The 20,993-nt window shown below is 39.0% G+C and overlaps 2 protein-coding genes across 6 annotated transcripts in view; one reads left to right on the top strand and one right to left on the bottom strand.

The window, feature by feature from the left end:
- Window positions 1-137: 137 nt before the first annotated feature.
- ABCE1 (ATP binding cassette subfamily E member 1) lies at window positions 138-17,369 on the bottom strand. 2 transcript variants are annotated; one of them, XM_075035402.1, is made up of 18 exons: window positions 17,251-17,369; window positions 11,131-11,298; window positions 10,731-10,816; window positions 10,106-10,203; window positions 9,593-9,710; window positions 7,479-7,616; window positions 7,243-7,312; window positions 5,990-6,086; window positions 4,966-5,055; window positions 4,238-4,359; window positions 3,327-3,548; window positions 2,799-2,858; window positions 2,656-2,714; window positions 2,377-2,487; window positions 2,138-2,280; window positions 1,921-2,043; window positions 675-786; window positions 138-435 (listed from the first exon to the last, which is right to left on the bottom strand). In XM_075035402.1, exons 2-18 carry the CDS (start codon window positions 11,231-11,233, stop codon window positions 388-390), a joined length of 1,800 nt encoding a protein of 599 aa, XP_074891503.1. In that variant the 5' UTR covers window positions 11,234-11,298; window positions 17,251-17,369; the 3' UTR covers window positions 138-387. The 2 variants fall into 2 exon arrangements, with proteins under 2 accessions (XP_074891503.1, XP_074891494.1); XM_075035393.1 differs by lacking the exon at window positions 17,251-17,369 and adding an exon at window positions 17,058-17,213.
- ANAPC10 (anaphase promoting complex subunit 10) overlaps window positions 17,273-20,993 on the top strand; it is a 39,672-nt gene continuing 35,951 nt past the window's right edge. Inside the window, exon 1 of one of the 4 annotated variants that reach the window (XM_075035504.1) lies at window positions 17,273-17,409. The gene's annotated coding sequence lies outside the window, so the exon portion shown is untranslated. Of the gene's footprint in view, window positions 17,548-17,699; window positions 17,865-20,993 lie in introns of those variants that run through there. The other 3 variants (XM_075035511.1, XM_075035486.1, XM_075035496.1) reach the window with 3 other exon arrangements.

Raw genomic sequence — 20,993 nt, forward strand, 5'->3', positions numbered from 1 at the left:
CTTGGTAAGCCTCCCTCTTATGCAGAGAACAGCTTCAAAGTTTTTAAAATGAAGAAGTGCAGTCAGTACTTGGTATGTGAGTAGGATATATTGAATTGAAAACCTCCCTTAAATTTTGAAAAATCTGGAGACTCGTGCAATTTTGAGATGGTCTATTTTGAAATTATTACACTGAAAATAGGGCTGTGTCACCAAAATATAGAAAGTGGCAGTTTTACTCAGACTAGGATTTACACTGCTACTGGTCTTGGATGTTACACGCAGCAAGAGTTTAAGCTCCAAACGATGAAGTGTTCTAAAACCTGATTTGAGCCTTCTCATCTGCAAATATTTAGATTCCAATATGCATTCCTATATGCCAGTTACAAAGATGCTCAGATTCAACATTTAGTCATCCAGGAAAAAGTAGTTTCCACTCTTCTTTTGTTCCACATCCTTGGGAAGAGAAAAAAGGTGAATGTTACCTGAAGTAGTCTTTGGCAGACTTGAACACAGTTGAAATAAAAGACACTTGCTTATACTCGTTTCCTTATTACTCTTACTACTCATTTCACATGCTGTTTTTCCAGCACAGCAAAACTACCACGTTAGTCTTCATTTTGTTCCTTGTTTTAAAACCTGGCTTTATATTAAACAGTCATAGCTACTTTACTGTAAAAGTGCTTCTCTCTTACCTTGATTGAATTGAGTTTGTTTATTCTTGGTCTGTAATTGTTGGGGTCTCTTCTAAAAGTGATTTCAAGCTGGGATAAAAACTTATTCATTCCGGCCAACAGAGTCTGTGGACTGTTAAGAGAGAACATTCCAGCTAAATTTTCAGAAGTTCTATACTATGCAGATTACAGGCAGCTTTGATCTCCATCCTAAGCTCATTCAAATCTGGTAACACAAGTGTGATCTGTATTTGACATACTAGGATGGGCTACACTTTCAATCAGTTATGTCTCAGATAAAGTCATAACTGCTACTCTCATCTTTGAGCAGTATCTCAGCATGGCACTACAAGTCTTCAGACTTGTTCGTTTTACTTTGTATCTGTACGTGGGTGTGCTAGCACACTGAGTTATTTACATTCAAAGAGAAAAAAACCCCAAGAGTGGCACCATTAGCAAGATGCAATAAAGACCATAACATACATGGATGCTGAGAAACAGTTACATGATCATGATTTTTTAATTCAAACAAGTGTGTTCTTAGAAGGAATACCATCAAAACTAGGCTAGCACTGTGTTGTAAACACAGTAAACAACATTGCTAGACCAGTGTGTTTACTTCTTCTGGCTCACATTAAGTACTTGGTAATTACACTGTTCTAAAAGCCTGGTTTCTAGTAAGGCTGCTCCTCAAAAAGTCTCTAATTTACATGAAATTATTTAAAGGAACAAAAGTAGATGTACCAAAAGGGACAGCTTTGAAAGAGTAAAATCAGATGGTGTACATTCTATGTTGCTGTCAAGCCTTGCACTTCAATATTTACATACATTTACCCTTCGCTTGCTTTTAATACAGCTGAAAGTTACTTCCATAAGCATACTTAGTTTACAGTTGGCCCTTTTTCATTCCTCGCAATTGATGCCACTTACTTGTTCTCCTCTGATTGTAATTTAATTGGTGTGTGGTTGCTTAAGGCTAGTTTAAGCCAGGAGCTGGGCTATTTTTTGAGGGCTTGATTACATCCTCCAACTACGCCCCAACTCTGTGTCTAGGCAGCCTCTAAGTATGGGTCAATCCCATTTTCTTTTGCTTGCTTCAAAACAAAAGCCAGAACTCCCAAGACACTCCTGGGTAACTTTAAACGTAGCTTAAATTTCCATAGGCAAGGATGCTTCACCTCCCTATTTTTGTTGATGCTTCTGATAAACAATTTATTTCTATGTTGTCCTCTTTTATCTTGCTTACTAATCCAAACAAGTCTCTTACCTGTTCGCAAGTGTGTTCTTGGAAGGAATGCCATCAAAAACAATCACACGATCGGCAAGATACGTAGCCATGATAAAATCATGTTCTACCACAAAAGCTGTTTTTTTAGCGTGGAGAATGAAACTGAAACAGAAATAAAAAAAATGAGAGCTGAATGTAAACTTACTGTGAAACTACTGAAAATTTCAGGTCTTTTTCCCCATCATGTATACTTTACCGTTTAATGACTCTAGCAGCCATTAGACGTTGTTCAGAGTCCAAATATGCTGAAGGTTCATCAATTAGGTAGACATCCGCAGGTTTACCAAGACAAAGAGCTAATGCAACACGCTGCAACTCACCACCAGACAATGTTTGAACCTATTGGGGCAGAGAGGGAATAAGGCCATATTTAGTTCAGGTACAGGTAGAGAATTAAAGAAGAAAAGTTAAGATGTTGTCTAAGGCAATCAGTACCTCCTGGTCAATGATATTTTCTATCTGAAGAGGCTTCATTACATCAGTTACAAACTGGGGGTGCGTATAGGCATCTCTGATCTTCTCATGCAGTAGCTGACGGACACTTCCCTATTAAAAGAAAAAGGCTGCCACTCAGTTTCATGCACCACACCACAAGAAAACAAGAATAGAATTAATAGAGCTTTTTGTTCCAGGCATAAAGAAATTCTACCTGTGTAGTAAGAACGTGCTTTTTATAGCAAACACAATACTTAATAAATAAGGCTTAAAACGTACTGTAGATTTAGGACTGATCTTCTGTGGTTTGTAGCTGACATTTAGAACCGGGACCTCACCTGTAAAAAGATAAAATTTATAATGGAAACAAGAGCCTTTCCAGTATCTTCAAAATAGGTTTCAACTAAGGTATTAAGCACTACCTCCTTCATCAGGCGTAAGTCTTCCTGCAAGCATTCGGATAAATGTAGTTTTGCCAGTTCCTAAAATAAAATGCAAGTTACATATTACTTCAGACTTTTTAGTAACTTAGACCTCTAACAATTAACAATTAAGTCACTGACACAAAAAAAAAATTAGACTGCTTTGAGAATTCCTATATTCACTTCCAGCAAGCAGCACCTGCTACTACTTGCTTTTTCAAATGGAAGAGACATCTAAAGCTACAGTAGTCTAGACTTGTGGCTAAGCTCACCAGGTCAATCATCATCCTGCCAATCTAAGTTCTTAAAATGGGGTAACAGACAAACACCATGACATCACTAACATTCAATAACTTCAAGTTCCCGCTATTTAGAGAGCAAGCTCATGGCGTGACATCTTCACTAGAAAACAAGCAGTTCAACCTGACTCAAAACCAGTAATTTTGAAGCCTGGCTCCCAGACTGAAAAAAGGCTTCAGGAACATATTTCAGGCTGTAGAAGCTGTTTCCAACAAGAATTGCACTTACCATTTTCCCCTAACATCACCATAATTTCAGAATCAGTGAATTCTCCAGCTACTATGGATAGTTCAAATTCTCCCATCTTTTTTTTCATTCCAGGATATTTGTACATACACATCTTTTTAACTTCTTCTTCATTAGCTGTCTCAGCCACTTTAAATACCAGAGATGCATCTCGAAACCTTAGATTTTCTGTTGGAACATAGCCATCTAAGAAAATGTTTATGCCTATGAAAGGAGGAAAAAGATCATTAAAAAAGGTCTACAACAAAGCAAGACAAGATGAATTTCAATTCTTGGCTGTAAATTCCAATCAGATAAGGAGAACATTGGATTTTAAATGGCATGTTAAGAGAAGCAACAAAACCTCCTATTTGAAAGCATATACCTTATGCAAACTGAATGAAGAAAAACCTTACTGAAATTACAGGAAGGATATAGAAGCTCTTACTGAAAACCTAGTATTAGTAATGTGTGTACGGTTTAAAGAAACTACTGCTGTTGGACCCATTCTCACAAAAACATTTATTACTGAGTCTCAGTGCTACAAGTGTAGTCAATTCAGTTGAACACTACGTACCTCTGTACTGTGCAAACTGTCTCCTGCCCTTTCTCTACTATTTATAGGGTCTTTTGTGTAACTCCACACTGTTTACAAAACACCTGCAAGTATCAAAATTATGTCCATAGCAAGAGACAAAGGGCATTTCATAATTAAGACTTTTGGGTTGAGTTACAAATTTACGATCATGTAAAACAGAAATTCTGCACAAACTAAACCAGTATTTTTTTAGTTACTGAACTGTAACAGGAGGAGGACGTGTTCACATAATAGACAACTAGCATTTTGGCACATTTTTTTTCTTCCACAGAATTTTTTTTGGTATGTTTAAAAAGAGAAATATGGCAAGAATTACCTTCTCTTACGCTGAAAGGCATAGTAACAACACCATAAGCACTTGGCACACCATACAGGCAGCAGATAAAGTCAGAGAGATAATCTAACACACTTAGATCATGCTCTACAACAATAATGTACCTGAAAAATAGAGCCAGAGAGATGCTTTTATACTTCAATACAAAACATTTTTTCTTTCTTTCTTAGTCTAGTCTTGCATAAGCAAAAGCTATCAACCTGATTTTCATTTAGTACGGTTTCTTAGCTTTACACTAAATAAAAGAGTTCAAATCTCTGATAAGCATTTTTTTTTAAACTGTCCAATAAACAGATAGTGTGAATGACAAGTTGAAAGTCCATCTTCAGTGTAAACTGGCAGCTTCTTTATGTACAGTAAATGGAAGGATATTGACTGACTGGAGCAAAAAATACTTAGCACATTTTAAGAAAAAAAAAAAATCTTTGTGAGAAGGGGATGGAACAGCAATATTCAGGTGAAAAATAACCACCTATATTTTCACTTTATCATAAAATTTACCCCAATGCTGAAACAGTACAGAAACTATAGGAACTAATTTTACAAAATGCAAAGGAATACAATATTACTGACTTAGAGTATTTTAAACATCTAATAGTACCATACTGAGAAGTCGGCGCTCTAGGGAGATGGACTGGATGTTTCTTCTTCCCTCTGGAAACAGTCACTTGTTATTACAGTCTAGCAGAATGTTTAAAGTTTGTATTTACCTGTCAGGGTTTATTAGGGATCGAATAGTAATGGCAGCCTTCAAGCGTTGCTTGACATCTAGGTAGCTAGAAGGCTCATCAAACATGAAGCTAGCCCCAAAAGAAAGAATGAAGTCTTAATGAGTGCAAGCTTTCTACATATTCAAATCTAATACTAACATTTCAATCATTAAATACACAGAAATAAAAAATTATTTATATTGAGACAAAAATGGGAATTATGTACTGACACCTGCCTTGAATCTCTGATAACTGTCACGTGAAATTGTTAAACGGTTCGAGTTAAGTATTACTTTGCCAAAAGCTCTGACAAAGTTATCAAATGTTACGAGAAATCAGCAATCAGTTAGGAATCCTGTGCACTCAGTTCTGATTCAGCTTAAATTTAACATGAACCGAAAAGCACAAAAATACTTTAGGAGACTGGAAGAAGGACATCTTCCAAAAGAGAAAACCAAAACAACAAACAAGAAAACCCACTGCACCAACCAAAAACTCTGCAACCCAAACAAAACAATTAAAGAAAAATCAAAGCAAAACAAAAAAACCAAACCCCCATAACTCTTATGATCTTGCTTTCTTTGTCCCAAGGAGTCAGGAAACAGCATAGACTAGACAGTAATTTCGTGGTTGCAACACAGGAGAAGAGGGACACGAATCCCCAGAGGTGGGGAAGGATCTGTCCATTTCTTATTCAGAGAGGCTAAGCGAGGTACGCTGTCAAACAGGATACATTTATGTAGGATTCGGGAAAGGTTATGAAGTTGTAATGCTGAAAATTATCATTGGCCTCTGAAATTAGCTATTTCCAGTCAGATAAATTAAAGCATAAAAACCCCAGGGATTATATATGGAGCAAATATGGATCTTGGCTGCTGAGTTGGTAAAAATATTTTTTTTTAAAAATCCTTTTGTTTAAATATTAAAACTAAAGTAGTGTTTCTAACAACAAATGTAGATTAGAGGACCATATTCTGAGACAGATTAATAGAAGCAATGTGTAACAGAAGTAAACGAAACATACATATCAGCCTTCTGAATGCAAACAACTGCACAAGCAAATCTCTGAAGTTCTCCTCCTGAAAGGTCCTCAACATTTCTTTCTTTCAGATGGGTTAAGTCTGCAAATAAGTGGTTAATTTTAGATATGTTACAGCCAACAGAACAATTCATGTTTTTATTACCTACAGAAACATGTATAATCACAGCAGACATCCTACACAGAGGAAAAAAACAGAAAGAAGTAAAATAAGTGTTCAGTTTATATAGAAGTATCATAATGCTATTTCTAAGTCACAGCAAGTTACAGCTTCTCTGCAGCATTAGCTGATTAATTTGTATGGCTCCTTCTTATCATCCAGAAGGATTACATTTCTATTTGTTTTTCCACCATGTATTTGGTAAAGATTTCTGGCCCTAAAAAGAAACTCTACCAGTTTTAAAAGCGTTTCTTGTTAGACCTGGCTGAAGAGTTCTGATTTTCAGGAAAATCAAGTCCCCCAAACGTTACAGCAAATGAGCCAAGCCAGTATTTTCTCATCAGAATACACATTTCAAGAATATAGTTTCACTAGCAAGTTAAGCGGGACCCAAAGACCACGCTCTTGGTGGCATAATGCAGCCCCACCTTTACCACCCAGATCTACAAAAAAGAATCCTATTCTTAATTTAGTGACACCTAAATTAACACCTATATTTAGTAACAACTCAATTCAAAACACCTACAAAAGATTACCAGGGCTGGACTATGCAGATGTTCTTCTTAACTGCATTGTTCTCAGAAGTCTATTGTCAGAATTGACTCAGAAGTCAGTATTACTCCCATTATAATTAGCTATATACAGCTTTTTTTGGTTAAAAAAAAAAAAAAAAAAAGAAAAAAAAAAGAAAAAAGGTTTTTTTGTACTTAGATCAATATTTTCCATATGCAATGCTTCTCACAAGAAAGGATGCCAAGATTTTGCCAGAGTTGTAAGCAAGCAAGAGCAGCAGATGGTAGCTGGAATTTTTCCAGATTTAAAAATGAAACACTTTCTACCATGAAACAGAAACTGCATTAGATTCTGTTGCCTTTGCCACTAGACTGCATTGGTTCAGATATGTTTACAGCAAGCCCTAGGCTTTAAACTAAAGCATCTTTAAAAAAAAAAAGAGAAAAAAAGTAAATTGGTATAATTTAAAATCTACTATCTACTACTACATTAGTAGTAACTTTATTTTTTCAGTAAATAGGAATTTCTCAAATGCTTTGAAGTTTGACTTTACAAAATTACTTACCAAGCTGCTGACATACAACAGTTTGCGTCTTAGTTTCATCCTTCCTATCCAGAATTGATCCCACTGTTCCCTGCACATTAAATAATAAAAACCCCAAAACATTATTTCAACATGAAAAATTTCAGACAGTAGTGGATTTTTGACATTGAATTATGCTGCTAAATAAAATCTTTAAACACAAGAGAAGTACTACAGGAGAAGTTCCCAGCTTTCTATTAGCTGACGAAATTTCTCACCTTTGCAGCTTTAGGGATCTGGTCCACGTACTGAGGTTTAATGATAGCTTTCAGGTCATCTTCCAGGATCTTGGTAAAATAATTTTGTAATTCAGATCCTCGGAAATAAGTCAAAATTTCTTGCCAGTCAGGTGGATCCTGTGACAAAATTAAAGCCTGTGTTTACTTACACCATTCTAAAAACATCACCAAAAATATCTAATTTTAAAATTCCAATCAATACAGCAAATAGAATATGCTTGCAAGATTTAAAAAAAAGCCTGGATAAAAGCTAGTTACCAAACTTATGTTGCCTCTGCAAAGTTTCCATTAAAAAAAAAATTATAAAATTGCAAAATGGAAGGCAGAAGTTTAGATTTTTTTTTTCCAGGTGCACTATCACTAGCCCTTTCCAGAAAAAGCATTTTAAATTTGCACCTAGGATATCCAAAACTGTCCTCAGACAGTTGAGAAGCTATGAGTGAAACTACTTCATGGGGAAAATTATAGTATGGATTAGTGCAACTGCACTTATTAGCTATCTGATCCAGCCAATCCAAAGGAAAAGGGTTGAATTGATAAAATCAACTTGCACAAAAGATGCAATAAAATCTGGTCATTTTCTCCACTTCTAGCAACATTTCCAAGAAAACAGAAGACGACAAAGGAAAAATGACCAAAAAAAGAAGGAACTGTTCAGAGCAATCACCCAGGAAATGTCCCAACTTGTACAGTTTTGTTTTACACAGCATACTACTCTGAATGGTGCTGAGTTAATTATTTTGATGGTAAACAGTACGGAAACAGAGTGACAAAGCCATATTTCCAAACCAAGCAAATACACAGAGGAAATGCTTCGTAAGTTTTAGAGCAGAAGCAACATGGAAGATTCAATTCATACCACGTGTTTCTGTGGTCATAATGATTTGGCTCTTCACAGGAAAGTCTGATTTTGGAAGCATGGTAATTCAATTAAGTACACATTCAGAAAGTCAAAAGTTTTGCTATTTCTGCAATACTACCACCTGAAACAAGAAGTCCACAAAATAATATAAATGAAACTTGAAAGTGAATGGGAAATGTAGCTGGGAAATGATTATTTCTTTGCAGTTTTAAGTGGCAGCCATGAAACGAACAATTTATTAAAACATTACTCTTTCAGGTAAAGAAACTGATGAAGAAAGTTTGAACACACTCCTTCCTACAAGTCCTTCCCGAAGGACAAAAGTAAGCATTGGAATTCAAGTGTCACCGCGTGATTTGAAGGTGAGAAGGTGATAAATGAAATACTGTCCGATAAGAAGAGTCACAATAGTTATTATCTATGTATTATCTAATAATGTTCACTCTTTGGAGTACTGCTAGGTAAACAAACCTCTGTAAATTATTTTGCTTGCTGGCTGCATAGTTTGACTTAGTGTAAATACATAGGAAAATGGATTGTGATATCCCACAAAGACCAGCAGATTACAAGTTGTTCTATGTCTGGTTCTCAAAAAATGCTATCAAAATTTCTAAGTACCTAGCAATATAAAGAAACTAAGGATTTTCAGAACTCAGTATTGAAGTGTAAGTTGTTGTTGAAGATATTTCCCACTGTACAATAACAACATATTAAAAGATCATCTTCAAAAGAATCAAAGATAAAAAAGCCTAAGAGATCACAAGGATACATGGTAAGCGCTCATAGACACTAGAGCTGTTCAGACAAAAGCAATATTGAACTGAGAAGAAACTCCCAAACTTGAGCTACCTAAATCCCTTGATAGGGAACAGGTAAATTGTGCCAGAAAAAAAGCTGAGATTTTAAAAGACTGGTATAAAAAAAACCAAAACACCCAAAACCTTAAGTGTGACTTAAAGACAGAAACCTGAAACTTATCTTTAGTGAGTTACAATTATAATTAGTATCCTTATCTTTCTTGAAAGATATATAGAATTTGCAAAAAAGCCTTTGTTAACGACATCCTTCTACTATTGTTTCTGTGTGGAGTAGGTCACTGGCTGTTAATAAGGAAAGTGCCAATGCCCTTGCAAATTCTATTGCATTCACAGACATGAAAATTCAGCAGAAAAAAAAAGAATATAAACACAGCTATCTATAATGCCAACTCTATTTTATTGCTGATACATACATCATATTTTCCAAGATTTGGCTTCTGTTTTCCTGCTAAAATTTTCAAGGCAGTTGATTTTCCAATACCATTGGTTCCAACCAATCCCAGTACTTCACCTGGACGAGGGATAGGCAACCTGTACACAACATCGATAACTCTGGATTACATTAATGCCATTAGACACCAGCATCTGGTGGTAAAGTAAATGTTACAACCTGTGTTCAGACTTTCTGATTATTCCAGCCTACTTTATTAACTTGCCAATATATAATTCAAGTTAAATCAATAGTCCGTAAAAACAGAAGATCCTAAGGAAGATTTAAGAGCAGTCTGTTCTTTAAACAGAAGGTCTGTACAATGAGAACTATAATTTTATTTCATTATAATATGTTTTCATAAGAAAAAAGTAATTAACATTCAAAAAGGAAACTACTGAGGTAATAACCAAGAACACCTTGATGTGCACTATGTTTAGACTATCAAAAACTTTGAAATTTTTTTTTTTTAACATTGATTTGAAAAATAAAATACCTGTGAAGTTTGAAGGCATTGGCACAATATCTATGCGTTGTTTCTTTCTCCAGGTTGCTAGGTAAGTTAACAATTGACAAGGCTCCAAAAGGACATTTCTGTAATTGAAATAATTTTATAGATTACTAGTGCACACAAACAATTTAACAAAATGCTATGTTCTGTAGTGCACCCAGTTGTGCATTTAAGTACTTTTTAAAAGAACTTTTACCAAATTACTTCACTTTCATTTACATAGTCAATTTCAACAAGAAGTTCTATACCACATTTTTTAAATTAAATAGTTAGCAATTTAGACCGTCCATCTACAATAGAAATAAGGCACACTGCGTGTATTCTCTAGCTCTTTTACAAAAACATCTTTCTACTGCTAGGTGTTCATAGCCACAAACAAACAAAATCAAAGAAAATCAAAGCCACAAACAAAAAGTTACAACCCACACCCTCCAACCCAACCAGTTCAGTAAACTGACATAGTACTTCACTTTCTATAAACAATAACAGTTAGCAAGGTCTAATTATTCAGGGAAACAAAATTGCCTTTTGAAGTTACAGCATGCATTACTAAATATAATAGCATAATAAGGGGATTTTATCACTTTAAATACAGCAGCCTAACTTTTACCTTGATGCAAATACCACAACCAATACAAAGCGTTTCTGAGATCCATGCTATTTTGCTCTGTGATGTGACTTCTATGCAAAGTTTTCCTGGTGAAAAAGAATAAGATTAACTCAAGAAAGTTTCTGATGAATCAGAATTCTTGCCAGTACTACTAAATTCCACAGGGGAACATGTAACTGATTAACATTCACTGAAGCTTCAGATCATCCAAAGATCTGAAAAGTGGCATTATTACTATGAATTGTTTATGCTTTCAAGTGATACTTCTAAAGGCTTTAGGAAAGAAAGCATGAATGATAAAACAAAAAACTAGCAATTATAAAAAACTAGTTCCTTCTCATAGAACATTATTTAAAACTTCTCCAATTGCTTAAATACTTTGTTAAATTACATCTCTTACCCATTCGAACCACAGGACAACTCTTCTTGCATTCCTGACGGCATTTCTTTGGCTTACACTTGTCATGGTTGACAATAGCAATTCTTGTTAATTTGTCTGCCATAATGCACAATTCAGGGTTAAACACGTACACTAATTATGAGGAGGAACAGTGGGAGTCTTCCAGATCTTAAGAAAAAAAAATCCGAAAGATAACATAATTACTGACAGCACAGAGAAGAACATACATATCTGAAGTTATTATTACCAGAGTTCAGAGATGAAAAAAGCAAAATGATTTAATTTTTTTCCTTTTAAGCAAGATGGCAAACAGGGCAGTCTCAGATACAAGTAGTAAGGGTACTGATGTGTAAATAACTGCACGAAACTTTAACATCAGCTTTCCATTCCATTACTATTTCTCCACTGTAAAATAAAAACTGTGATTATATCTGGGAACGTATTTGTTTCCAAGAAAAGCATGTTGTACTAAGAACAGAAGAACCTATACTGCTGCAAATTTCAGTTCCACAAGCTGCTTTGTGTAAAGTAACCTTGTTCATGCTAGAGTGTCTGGTAAAGTCAAATTATGACTACAACTATTACTCCAAGAATCTGGCTATAATATTCCTTTTGAAAACTGTATGGCAATATTGTACATCAAATGATTAAAATAGTGTAAAATTTAAACCAGTTTTCAAGGCGAAAATTTGTAGCTGCATATAAAAAAGTAATCCAGGCAATGTGAACAGACATACGTGATGATGTTTGATTCTTCTATCTTGAGTTTCACTAGTATTGGAATAACTACACTTACATTCTGCATTTCCTAATATGGCATCAATGTCTATAATACGTTCCAATAAAAATAAACAAGATTCTTTAAAAATTACTTTATTTTTAGAAGAATAAGCTCTCGGAGTACTAGACAATTAAATACTCTTGAAATCACAAATCAAGGCACTTGAAGAAGTGAAATTACTACCTGTGTTCCTCTACATAACTGTCTCTTCCCTTGCTTAGATATTTCTAATGCACATTGACAAGCACTGGATGGTACTGGGTATTTATGTCAACAACTGTAGCAGAAGGGAGGGAAGAACAAAGAATTTTAAATTTAAGTCTTGAAAGATAAAAAAAGGTGGAATGTATTTTTAAGTGCTTTTATATTTCCTTTGCCATATTCACACATAGTACCGAGAACAACGGTAATAATGACTTTATCTTCCTATGAGCAACACACACATAAGGACAGCTCCCTCTATTTGCTCCTACTCCAGAACAAAGACAACTGAATTACGAGGCTCTCGGAAGTTTACAAGATATTACAGACGACAAATAGATTTATTTTTTTTTTTAGGTCTAAAGAAAGACCATAAAGTACAAAGCATTTCCAGTTCAACACCACTAAATAAAGTGACGGCTGCCCTACAGATCATGCCAATTCAAAATCATTTCAATTCAATGCAATACTTTTCAGTAGTTCAAAGACGTAGCTGGGACAGAGTCTTGAAATACTTCAGGTTTCCACACCGTCCGCACGTGCACTTCCTTCCAGGAAAAGGATTCCAACATTTCTTATTAAAGAAAGTATTTTCTGTTGGATGCCCAGTTCATCTTTGCTCCACTAAAGTATCCTGCAGTGGTTTAGAGACTGTTTATTACATACGGCTATTATATGAAGAAAGGTCTTGACTTTCAATCTCCTGAGAGAAGCAGGAATAAAATAGGTGTATGGCACATTCATCATGTTATACTCCATCTTCCCCTAAACCCACCTGTGAACTTTAGTTGGAAGGAATCCTACTGACACTACTGTAACACAGAAGAAAGGAAGAGACTGGCATCTAACAGGGAACAAAGGTCAGAAATGAAGATGCTATTGTATCTTTAAAGCCATTATTACACAGTTATGAATATTCTAAGTGGTTCCTTTTAAAAGTGGTAGTCTTATTTCTCTTTTCAATTTCCAAAGTATTTTTAAATTCATGTCTAAAGACATTCTTCATCAGATATAAATGAACGTAATTATTAGTCATGCTTCCAACCTTACTGCGGCAGTTTCTACTTTTAATATTTCAATTTTTTTTCTTTACTCTTTTAACATTTCCTAAGCCAAAAAGTCCTAACAACATAGTTGGATGTTTTCAATAAACGATTGAATATTTTTTAAAAAAATTAAGAAGTGATTTTACAGTTCTGTATCGGCAGACCAGATTGACAAAGTATGGCTGAACACTGCAATTACATCCATAGACCAGGCCAACAGACATATGGAATCATGGGTTTGCAATTCTCATGTTAATACATTTTTCTTACTTAAGAAAATAAGAAACTGAAAGTCTTATTCTTAAAAACTACAAGGATGTTTGAGTCAGGGTAATAATGTTCTAGGAGACAAATACTGGATTTTTGTCAGTGCTTCAAATAAAGATACATTCTTTGGGAACATGTCCCAGTGCTTTTCACGGAAGTCCTGTAGTTTGCAGTGCACAGAGTATTTGGGGGTGAATCACTCACTCTCTCTTTGATTTCCCAAGGGAAGTGCCTAATCTGGGTCAGCCATTTCTCCAACGACGCCTGTGTGACTGAGTACCCTGAGCAGACAGACCACACTGCCTATCTTCTGGGCAAGGCTCTCCCTGCTAGTGATCGTAGCTCTAACTAGCATGTAAACTATTTATTTGGGGTACAAAAGCATGCTCTAGAAGACAAAGCTGCCATACTTCAGGAGCTTGCCTCCCCTGCCCAACCTCCCAAACCTCTGGTCGAGGTTACTGCCTGAGCAGTACAGATAGCAGACCAGACAAACTCTCCCCTCAGCTATCCACCCTTCCAGTCTGGTGTTCGGCTTAAAGCGGGAGTGTGGGGTGGGGTTTGCTCTAAAAGACTGAGTCAAATATGGCTTGAAACAGTTATTGCCACCTACCTCTGCAAGCTTTCCACCCAGTCTTGGTGGGATAATCAGGCTAAAGTTAACACTACTACCCACTGCTGAATCAGACTGTGGTTGGTAAGTAATAAAACAGCATAAGATTGTTTTTTTTCTTTTAACTTACTTATATGGGGAAAGTGCCTGTCTGTGGTAAAGAGCTTTGAAGGGGCCACAGAAGTAAGCACACCAAGCATTTAAACAGTACTTGGTGGGGGGGAATAGAACTAATGAACTGGCATGGAGACATACACTCACTCATGCCTCCCTGCTCCCATCTACATGATAGAAGTGTCAGTTTATCCCAAACCCTGCAGTGGTCTTAAACCATTTTCAGTAAAAAATATTAGTGACTTCTGTCACTTTTGCAATATCTCCAGGACTGTCCTAACGTCTCTGATGATAATTGTCCACAAGAGCAAATACTAATTTCTACTTAGAACTGACAGTCTAGAGCAAATTAAACAACACTGTCCAAAACCAGACTGAACTCAAGTTACGTATTTTATATGCCGTTACTTTGGTGGCATTTAACTTAACATACGAAATAGGATCACCTGATTTCAAGGTGCAGACAGCAGAATTCTCAGTACACTGAACACAGGTCAGCAACACATACAATATGCATACACTACAATACAGCATACCAGTAATTGTTAAGTATAGTCAGCAGTTTAAGGGCAGGAGAAACTGGTATTCAGAAGCATTTAAGTTCATGTCTGTATTTCTGCTTTCCAAACCAAGAAGAAGAGAACAAAAACAAAGTGCGAAAATATTAATTTGTTACTAACTACAGAGTAAAGCATTATTTCCAATTAGGGAATTCTAAAAGTTCTAAAGACCTTAACAGTATCATTTATTGAAGCCAAAAGCTGTCCATTAAGTCCAATTATGACACTTAATACAAACACTAAAACATGTCCAAAAATAAGACACAAAACACGTTATCACAAGCATTTTAAGTCAGTGTTCTTAGGCTCTCTGACACAGCTGCTGCTATCTTTGACACTCCAGAAGAAATTAAGAGAAAAAAAAAAAAGCAGTTAAGCAACCCTTGCTACCGGTCACAAAAGGTAACAGCTATGTACAGTCTGTAGAACAAATGTAATGTACTTGCATTAAGAAATACCAATATTCATTTCTTTCACAGGCATTAGAGTTATATTAGAATTTACTAAGTTACATCAATTGTGACCAAGAAGGATTTGTAATTGCATTGAATTATTCAGACTTAAACAAAGAAACATAAAAAAAAGTAAATGAAGACTGAAACGTAACCAGAGACAATTCAATTAAATGATGTGAAGGCGAAATCTGCGTTCAGAATTGAGCCATACTTCAGTTACCTTGCAGAAAAGCAGTTAACATTTTCTACATTACATTGCATCAGACCTCAAAGATAAATATTGTGGAAAGAAGTGAAAATGAGTAGCATTTGCACTTTCCTCTGAAAATAATTAACCTCAAGAATTACCTCTCAATCCACTGCTAATGGACTACGTACAGTCACTCCATAACAAGAACAAGAAAGTTAAGAACTAGAATATCCAAAGAAATTTAAATTAAAGACAAAGAACAGATTTTCAAACTGCATATGGGAGATCACTGCATTTATAAGTGTCAAAGCAGATATAACAGTAAATGCTACAAGTACAAACGAAATCTACTAAGTATTAAGAACTAGTTTATGCTTAAGATTTTGACATCTTAGAAACTGAGACAACGTACAAGAAGTTTAAACAAGCCCCAAACCTCCCTACAGTACTTAACTCATTATATTACTCATAAGGCATTACATGAATATGAAAATAAATATAATGTTAACATGAAAAGCATATGTTATGCTGCGTCAAATATACTGACGCAGCATAACGAGTGGGTGTGTTTAGCTGGTGCTGAACAGTATTAATTATCACTCAATCTTTAATATTTCCTTTTAACATGAAGTAAAATGCACGGGAATAAGCCCATAAATTAGCAAACTACCACATGAAAATTACAGAAGTATTTCACAACCACTTGGTTTAGGACTAGAGTTTAAGACTCTGTAGCAGAGCAGCTTAAATTAGAACTTGAAAACTCTCACAGGAACTTGCAGGTGAAGTAACTATGTTCATTCCAGAGAGGAAACAGTACCACGGTCCTAGAAAAAAGCCCTGCCGAGTTTTTGTTTAGTTTTTACACGTATCTTGTAAAAAACCAACCTTATCCTACGACCTTCTCAAATCTGCAAGAAGTCTTGATCTCCTCACCACACAAGCACGCACGTGGATATTAACTTTCCCCCCAAATAAGGCAAAACATGGCATTTTCCTCCAGCAGAGGAAGTCCCCTGCTTTCACAGGAGTAAAATACCGGGTTTCCCTTCCCCGGTCCCCAAAACGCGAGGAGCCCGCGCAGGGAGCCCGCACCAAACCGGTTCCTGCGGCTGAACCCAGCCGCAGAAGGAAACGTTTTCCTTACACCCCGCTGCTGCTGCACGGCACAGAACGTCTAACAAAAAAAAAAAAAAAAAAAAAAAAGGCAAAGCACTGGAAGATGACGTGCAACTGGCCAGAGACGACGCACTGCATGTGCGGGCAGTGCCAGCCAGGGAAGGAAGGGACGGCCTCCCACCCACCCCACACGGGCCCATCTTTCTGACCGGGCCGTGCCCACGCCGGGAGCGAGTCCCGGACTCAAGTGAGCGTGCGGCCCGGCTCCCTTCGAGCCGGGGGGACGACGACAACGACTTCAGGGCGGCTCGGCGCAGCCGGGCCGGGAGCCACCGACCTCGAGGCCCGGGCGAGGAGCGGTCGGCCGGCCCCGCTCCCGCGGTGGGTGAGGGCAAGCCCCAGGCCCCGGCACCGCAGGAGGAGAACCGACCCCCGGGCCCAGCCCGGCGGCGGGGACAGAGCCGGCAGCACGGAAAGCCGGCGGCGGCTCCCGGCAGGGGGAGGGGGCCCCTCCCCTCCCCCTCGCCGTGTGAGAACGCCGGTATCCCCCCCCCCCACCCGCCCCCTCAGAGGCCGCTTACCGGGAGATGGGGGAGAGAGCGAGGCGCCCCCGCTCCCCGGCCGGGCCGCAGCGGCGAACCGCGTCCCCCGTCCCGCGGGCCGGCACGCAACGTGCTCCCGCCGCCGCCGCCACCCGGCCAAGATGGCCGCCGCCCCCGCAGGGAGGGGCCTGGGCGCGCACCATAGAGAAGAGGGGAAAGAAGGGAGCCTCACCATAGAGAGAGCGCGTCCATTCAGAGAGAGAGCGAGCGAGAGAGAGAGAGAGCGGCGCCTCCCGGCACTGGCGGCGTCAGTCCGCGCGCTGGGGGCGCGACAGTTGGTGACGCCATCTCCGGGTGACGCCGCCGCCGTGAGAGGCGCGTTACGCGCGAGGTGTGTCCGCTGCCCCGGATCTCCCACCCTCATCCTGGGGCGCTCCGCGAGAGAGGGAGGGAGGGACCGGGCCGTTACCGGCCCACACCGGCTACAGCACTGAAGGGAGCCCCCGGGGGTGGCAAGGCAAGGCAAAAGGCAAGCCCCGCCCAGCGCGCGCCGAGCTCCGCCTCTCCCCACCGGCTGCACGCGGGCACCTGCGGGCGGGCTCCGCCCCTCCTCCCCCTCCCCCTCCCCCCCCCTCCCGCCGCCGTTCTCTTTCAAACTGAGCTCGCGCGGGGCCTTGCGCATGCGCGGGCGGGCGGCGGGAGCCGGCCCAGCAGCGCCCCGGGCGGGCTTCGGGCCCGCGCCTGCCCCGTGCCCGCCCTGAGGGGACTCGCGCTGAGGGGACCCGCGCGGCGCCCCCTCACCTCACCCCCACCCCCGTTACCCGCTGCAGCGGCTTCGAGGATCAGGTGGGAACGCTGCTCCGTACCGACCCGGGGGGAGCTGCGGGGGGAGCGTATCTCCCAGACGGGGACCGGGACCGGTGGAGGGGGGGGACACGGCTTTTCCCGCGTCTCGCCTCCAGGTGTCACGGCAGCCGCAGGAGCTGTGGCCGTGGCCGGGCAGAAGCTCCGCCGGCCGGTGCGGTCTGCTCGTCCGGAGCGCCCGCCGGCTCCCGGTGGCGGGGCCAGGGGGCTGCTTAACCGGGTATCTCCTCCGGGTTCCTCCCTCAGCGCGTGGCTGTGTGGTTGCATTGACACACGCGTCCCCCCCCCGCCCCAGCCGGGAGAGGGGAGCGGGATCTGGTGATTAAGCACAGCCGATGTCTTTCGTGAGTACGTGTTGCTGATTTATTTCCAATATTTAAGTGCTTTGTAAGCCCGGGGGACGCGGCCGTAATACAGTGTTGTAAAACTAATTAATTATGCTCCAAATCGTGATTAAAAGTCCTACGAAGAAGTCGTGGGGGGAGGGCTACCAAGCAGCCTGAGTGAAAGCAGCTTGATTTGTCAAACTGACTTAATCCTCTGGTTACTGTGTTTTTTTAAAGAGTGCTTTCACTTGATAGAAGCACTTTTAAAGAAGCGCTTGCATCCTTTAAAGAACAGCTTGCATCCTGACTAGGTAACTTTGGAATTTTGTGCTTGTACAAAAATACTTTTTAAAAAAGTATTTATTTTAGATTGATTAGGGATAAATGTATAAAAATTGCTAACGTAATTCTCTTGTGCAGTTGCTCTAATTACCTTAATTTTAATGAAGTGTGTTTGTGACAATGAAAGACTTAAGTCATTTTCACTAATAGGCTTAAAGCAATATGTTGAAGGCAGAGTAAAAGTAATGGGTGTTTAAGATTGTATTGAGAGAATAATCTGAGAGATCAAATGTATGGGTGAGCTAGTTAAGATAGGTTGCTACTGAATGCTTACTATCATTATTAAATACTAATTAAACATCAGTAATTTGAAATACTAATTAAACATCAGTAATTTGAATGTTCAATGTTACTGTTTAATCTTCCATCTGAATAAAAAGCAGGAAGCATAGTAAGAGACTAGTTTCTGGATATATCTTGAGATCTTTAAAGGCCTTAAACCAACAAGGGTTCATCCAAAGAAAACGAGAGCAGGGAAGAGAGCTTGTGAGGCAAAAGGAGTAGTGCAAGTATGAAAATCAGGGCATCTAAGGTATGAAATCCTCTTCTGTTAAGAAGAACAGGAAAAACAGTCTTAGAAATCATGGATCATGGATGTTGCAAAAATGCTGGACTAGTCATTGCAGCCTTGGTTTGGTTTTACTGGAAAAGTTGTAGTCGGATACTTGCTAAAACTGAATAAACTGATATGATGGGAATGCAACCAGAATAACAATTTAAAAAATAAAGATCAAGGCTAGCTGTGCTTTGATCTCCTGAAAGATTCTGAGGAGGTGGCTTGGGAAGAGAATTTGTCAGTAAGTAGAAGACAAAGACAATGCGCAAACAGAAACTGGACTAGTTTGGTTTGTTGAGAATGGTCTGGATCTAAGTTGTTGGGTTTTGTTGGTTTTTTTTAACAGTAGTCAATGAAGTCAGTGAGGAGGGAATATAAGTGGTTTGTCTTGAGTTTTACAGGGTTTCTGTCATTGTCCAGGTTGATGTTAAACAAGCTACTGAAATGTGGTCTAAAAATAATTTTTGTGAGATTTTGTACAGCTGGTTGAAAAATTGCATTTGAAGCTGACTTGTATATAATTCTTTTTGAGATGGAGATGTCACGACACGTCTTCCTGGAGAGTTCTGTTTTGAATGTATGTTCATTGTTTTCAGTAATGGTGAAAACAAAATAGATACATTGCCAAGTTGGAAGGATTGCAAGCACTGTACAGCTCAGGGTCAGAATTCAAAATGATCTTGAGAAGAATGATAGCAGATTGGAAATCAGTGTAATTAAGCTCAGTTAACAAGAACTGAGGGAGGAAGAGAACACAGAGAGAAAAAATCAAAGGCATAATTAGTGGAAAGGGTATTACTGAACAGCAAACAGTATCCCAAAAAAGCAGTTGAGCACTGTAGTGCGTAGTAAATTAAATATTAATCGATAATATGATGTCCTTTTGACTAGACAAATGTTACTTTGGCAAGTTAACTGGTGTGACTGAATATAAAGATGAGGAAAGTGATTGCTCTGTTGAATAAGGGCTTTGGCTAAAATGGTATGGCTATTTTTTTAACCACAATAGGTAGATCTCTAGACTCTGCAAAAATTCTAGGTTTATAAAACTTGGTTTGTGAGGGAAAGTTGAAAGGCATGGGCACACTAGAAAAGAAGAAAGTAAGCAAATTTGATGAGTGCCCTCATCTATAAAAGTGTTGCTATGTAAAGGTTAGTGATTAACTAGTCTTCGAGTTCTCTGTAGAGCAAGAGAAGAAATCATGCTTGTTTTTAGAAGGGTAATACTTGGGTTGGATGTTAAAGCAAAATGTTTGGATTTTAGGTTGATGAAACACTGAAGCTGGCTGCCCACAAAGGTTGTGAAATCTCTTTTGTTGAAATAAATTGCTGACAGACATCTGTTGAGGACAGTCTGGTCTCTCAAAGGTCCTTAGAGGTGTGCGTTCAAACAGTTCTGTGCATTCTAACGTGGTGGAATTAGAAATTTTAATTTGAGAAAACTGCTTTGGAATCTGCAAAAGTTTCCTTGAGCCTGGATTTTTATGGAGCTTTAGCAGGAAAGGACTGTGATGGATCCTTATCTATCTCCTCTTCAGTGTAATGCGGAAGAGTGTGTGTGTGCGCTTAGTGAAGGGTTTGCTTTCAGGTATGCACCTTTTAAAAGTGTCTTCCACCGGTATACTGAGAATGACTTGTCTGTTCTGATTGTGAAAGGTAAACTGTTGAACTGTTTAAATCCATTCTACCCTCTTTATAAACTGTATGTTTGTTAAAACATCTTTATGGGCTGCTACTCACAGGGATGTTCTCTGGAAGAGAGCAAACTTCTCTAAGAAAGATGCCAAGGGATAAAGAGTTCAAGGAGGGGGGAGAAAAGCTTAGCTGCTTGTCTTGATCAAAGGATATGCATACCATATAGTGGAAAGTGGCAAAATGAAAGTTTGA

The sequence above is a fragment of the Buteo buteo genome, chromosome 1, assembly GCF_964188355.1.
Source record: "Buteo buteo chromosome 1, bButBut1.hap1.1, whole genome shotgun sequence".
NCBI classification, from domain to species: Eukaryota; Metazoa; Chordata; class Aves; order Accipitriformes; family Accipitridae; genus Buteo; species Buteo buteo.

What these genes read in the sequence shown, in the direction of transcription:
- ABCE1 (XM_075035402.1), bottom strand. Translation starts at nt 11,233, where the DNA reads ATGGCAGACAAATTAACAAGAATTGCTATTGTCAACCATGACAAGTGT. An exon ending in TGTTGTATGTCAGCAGCTTG is followed by an intron (nt 6,087 to 7,242) that starts GTAAGTAATTTT and finishes ACTTATTTGCAG; the next exon opens with ACTTAACCCATCTGAAAGAA. An exon ending in GCCTTTCAGCGTAAGAGAAG is followed by an intron (nt 3,549 to 4,237) that starts GTAATTCTTGCC and finishes CTCCTTTCATAG; the next exon opens with GCATAAACATTTTCTTAGAT.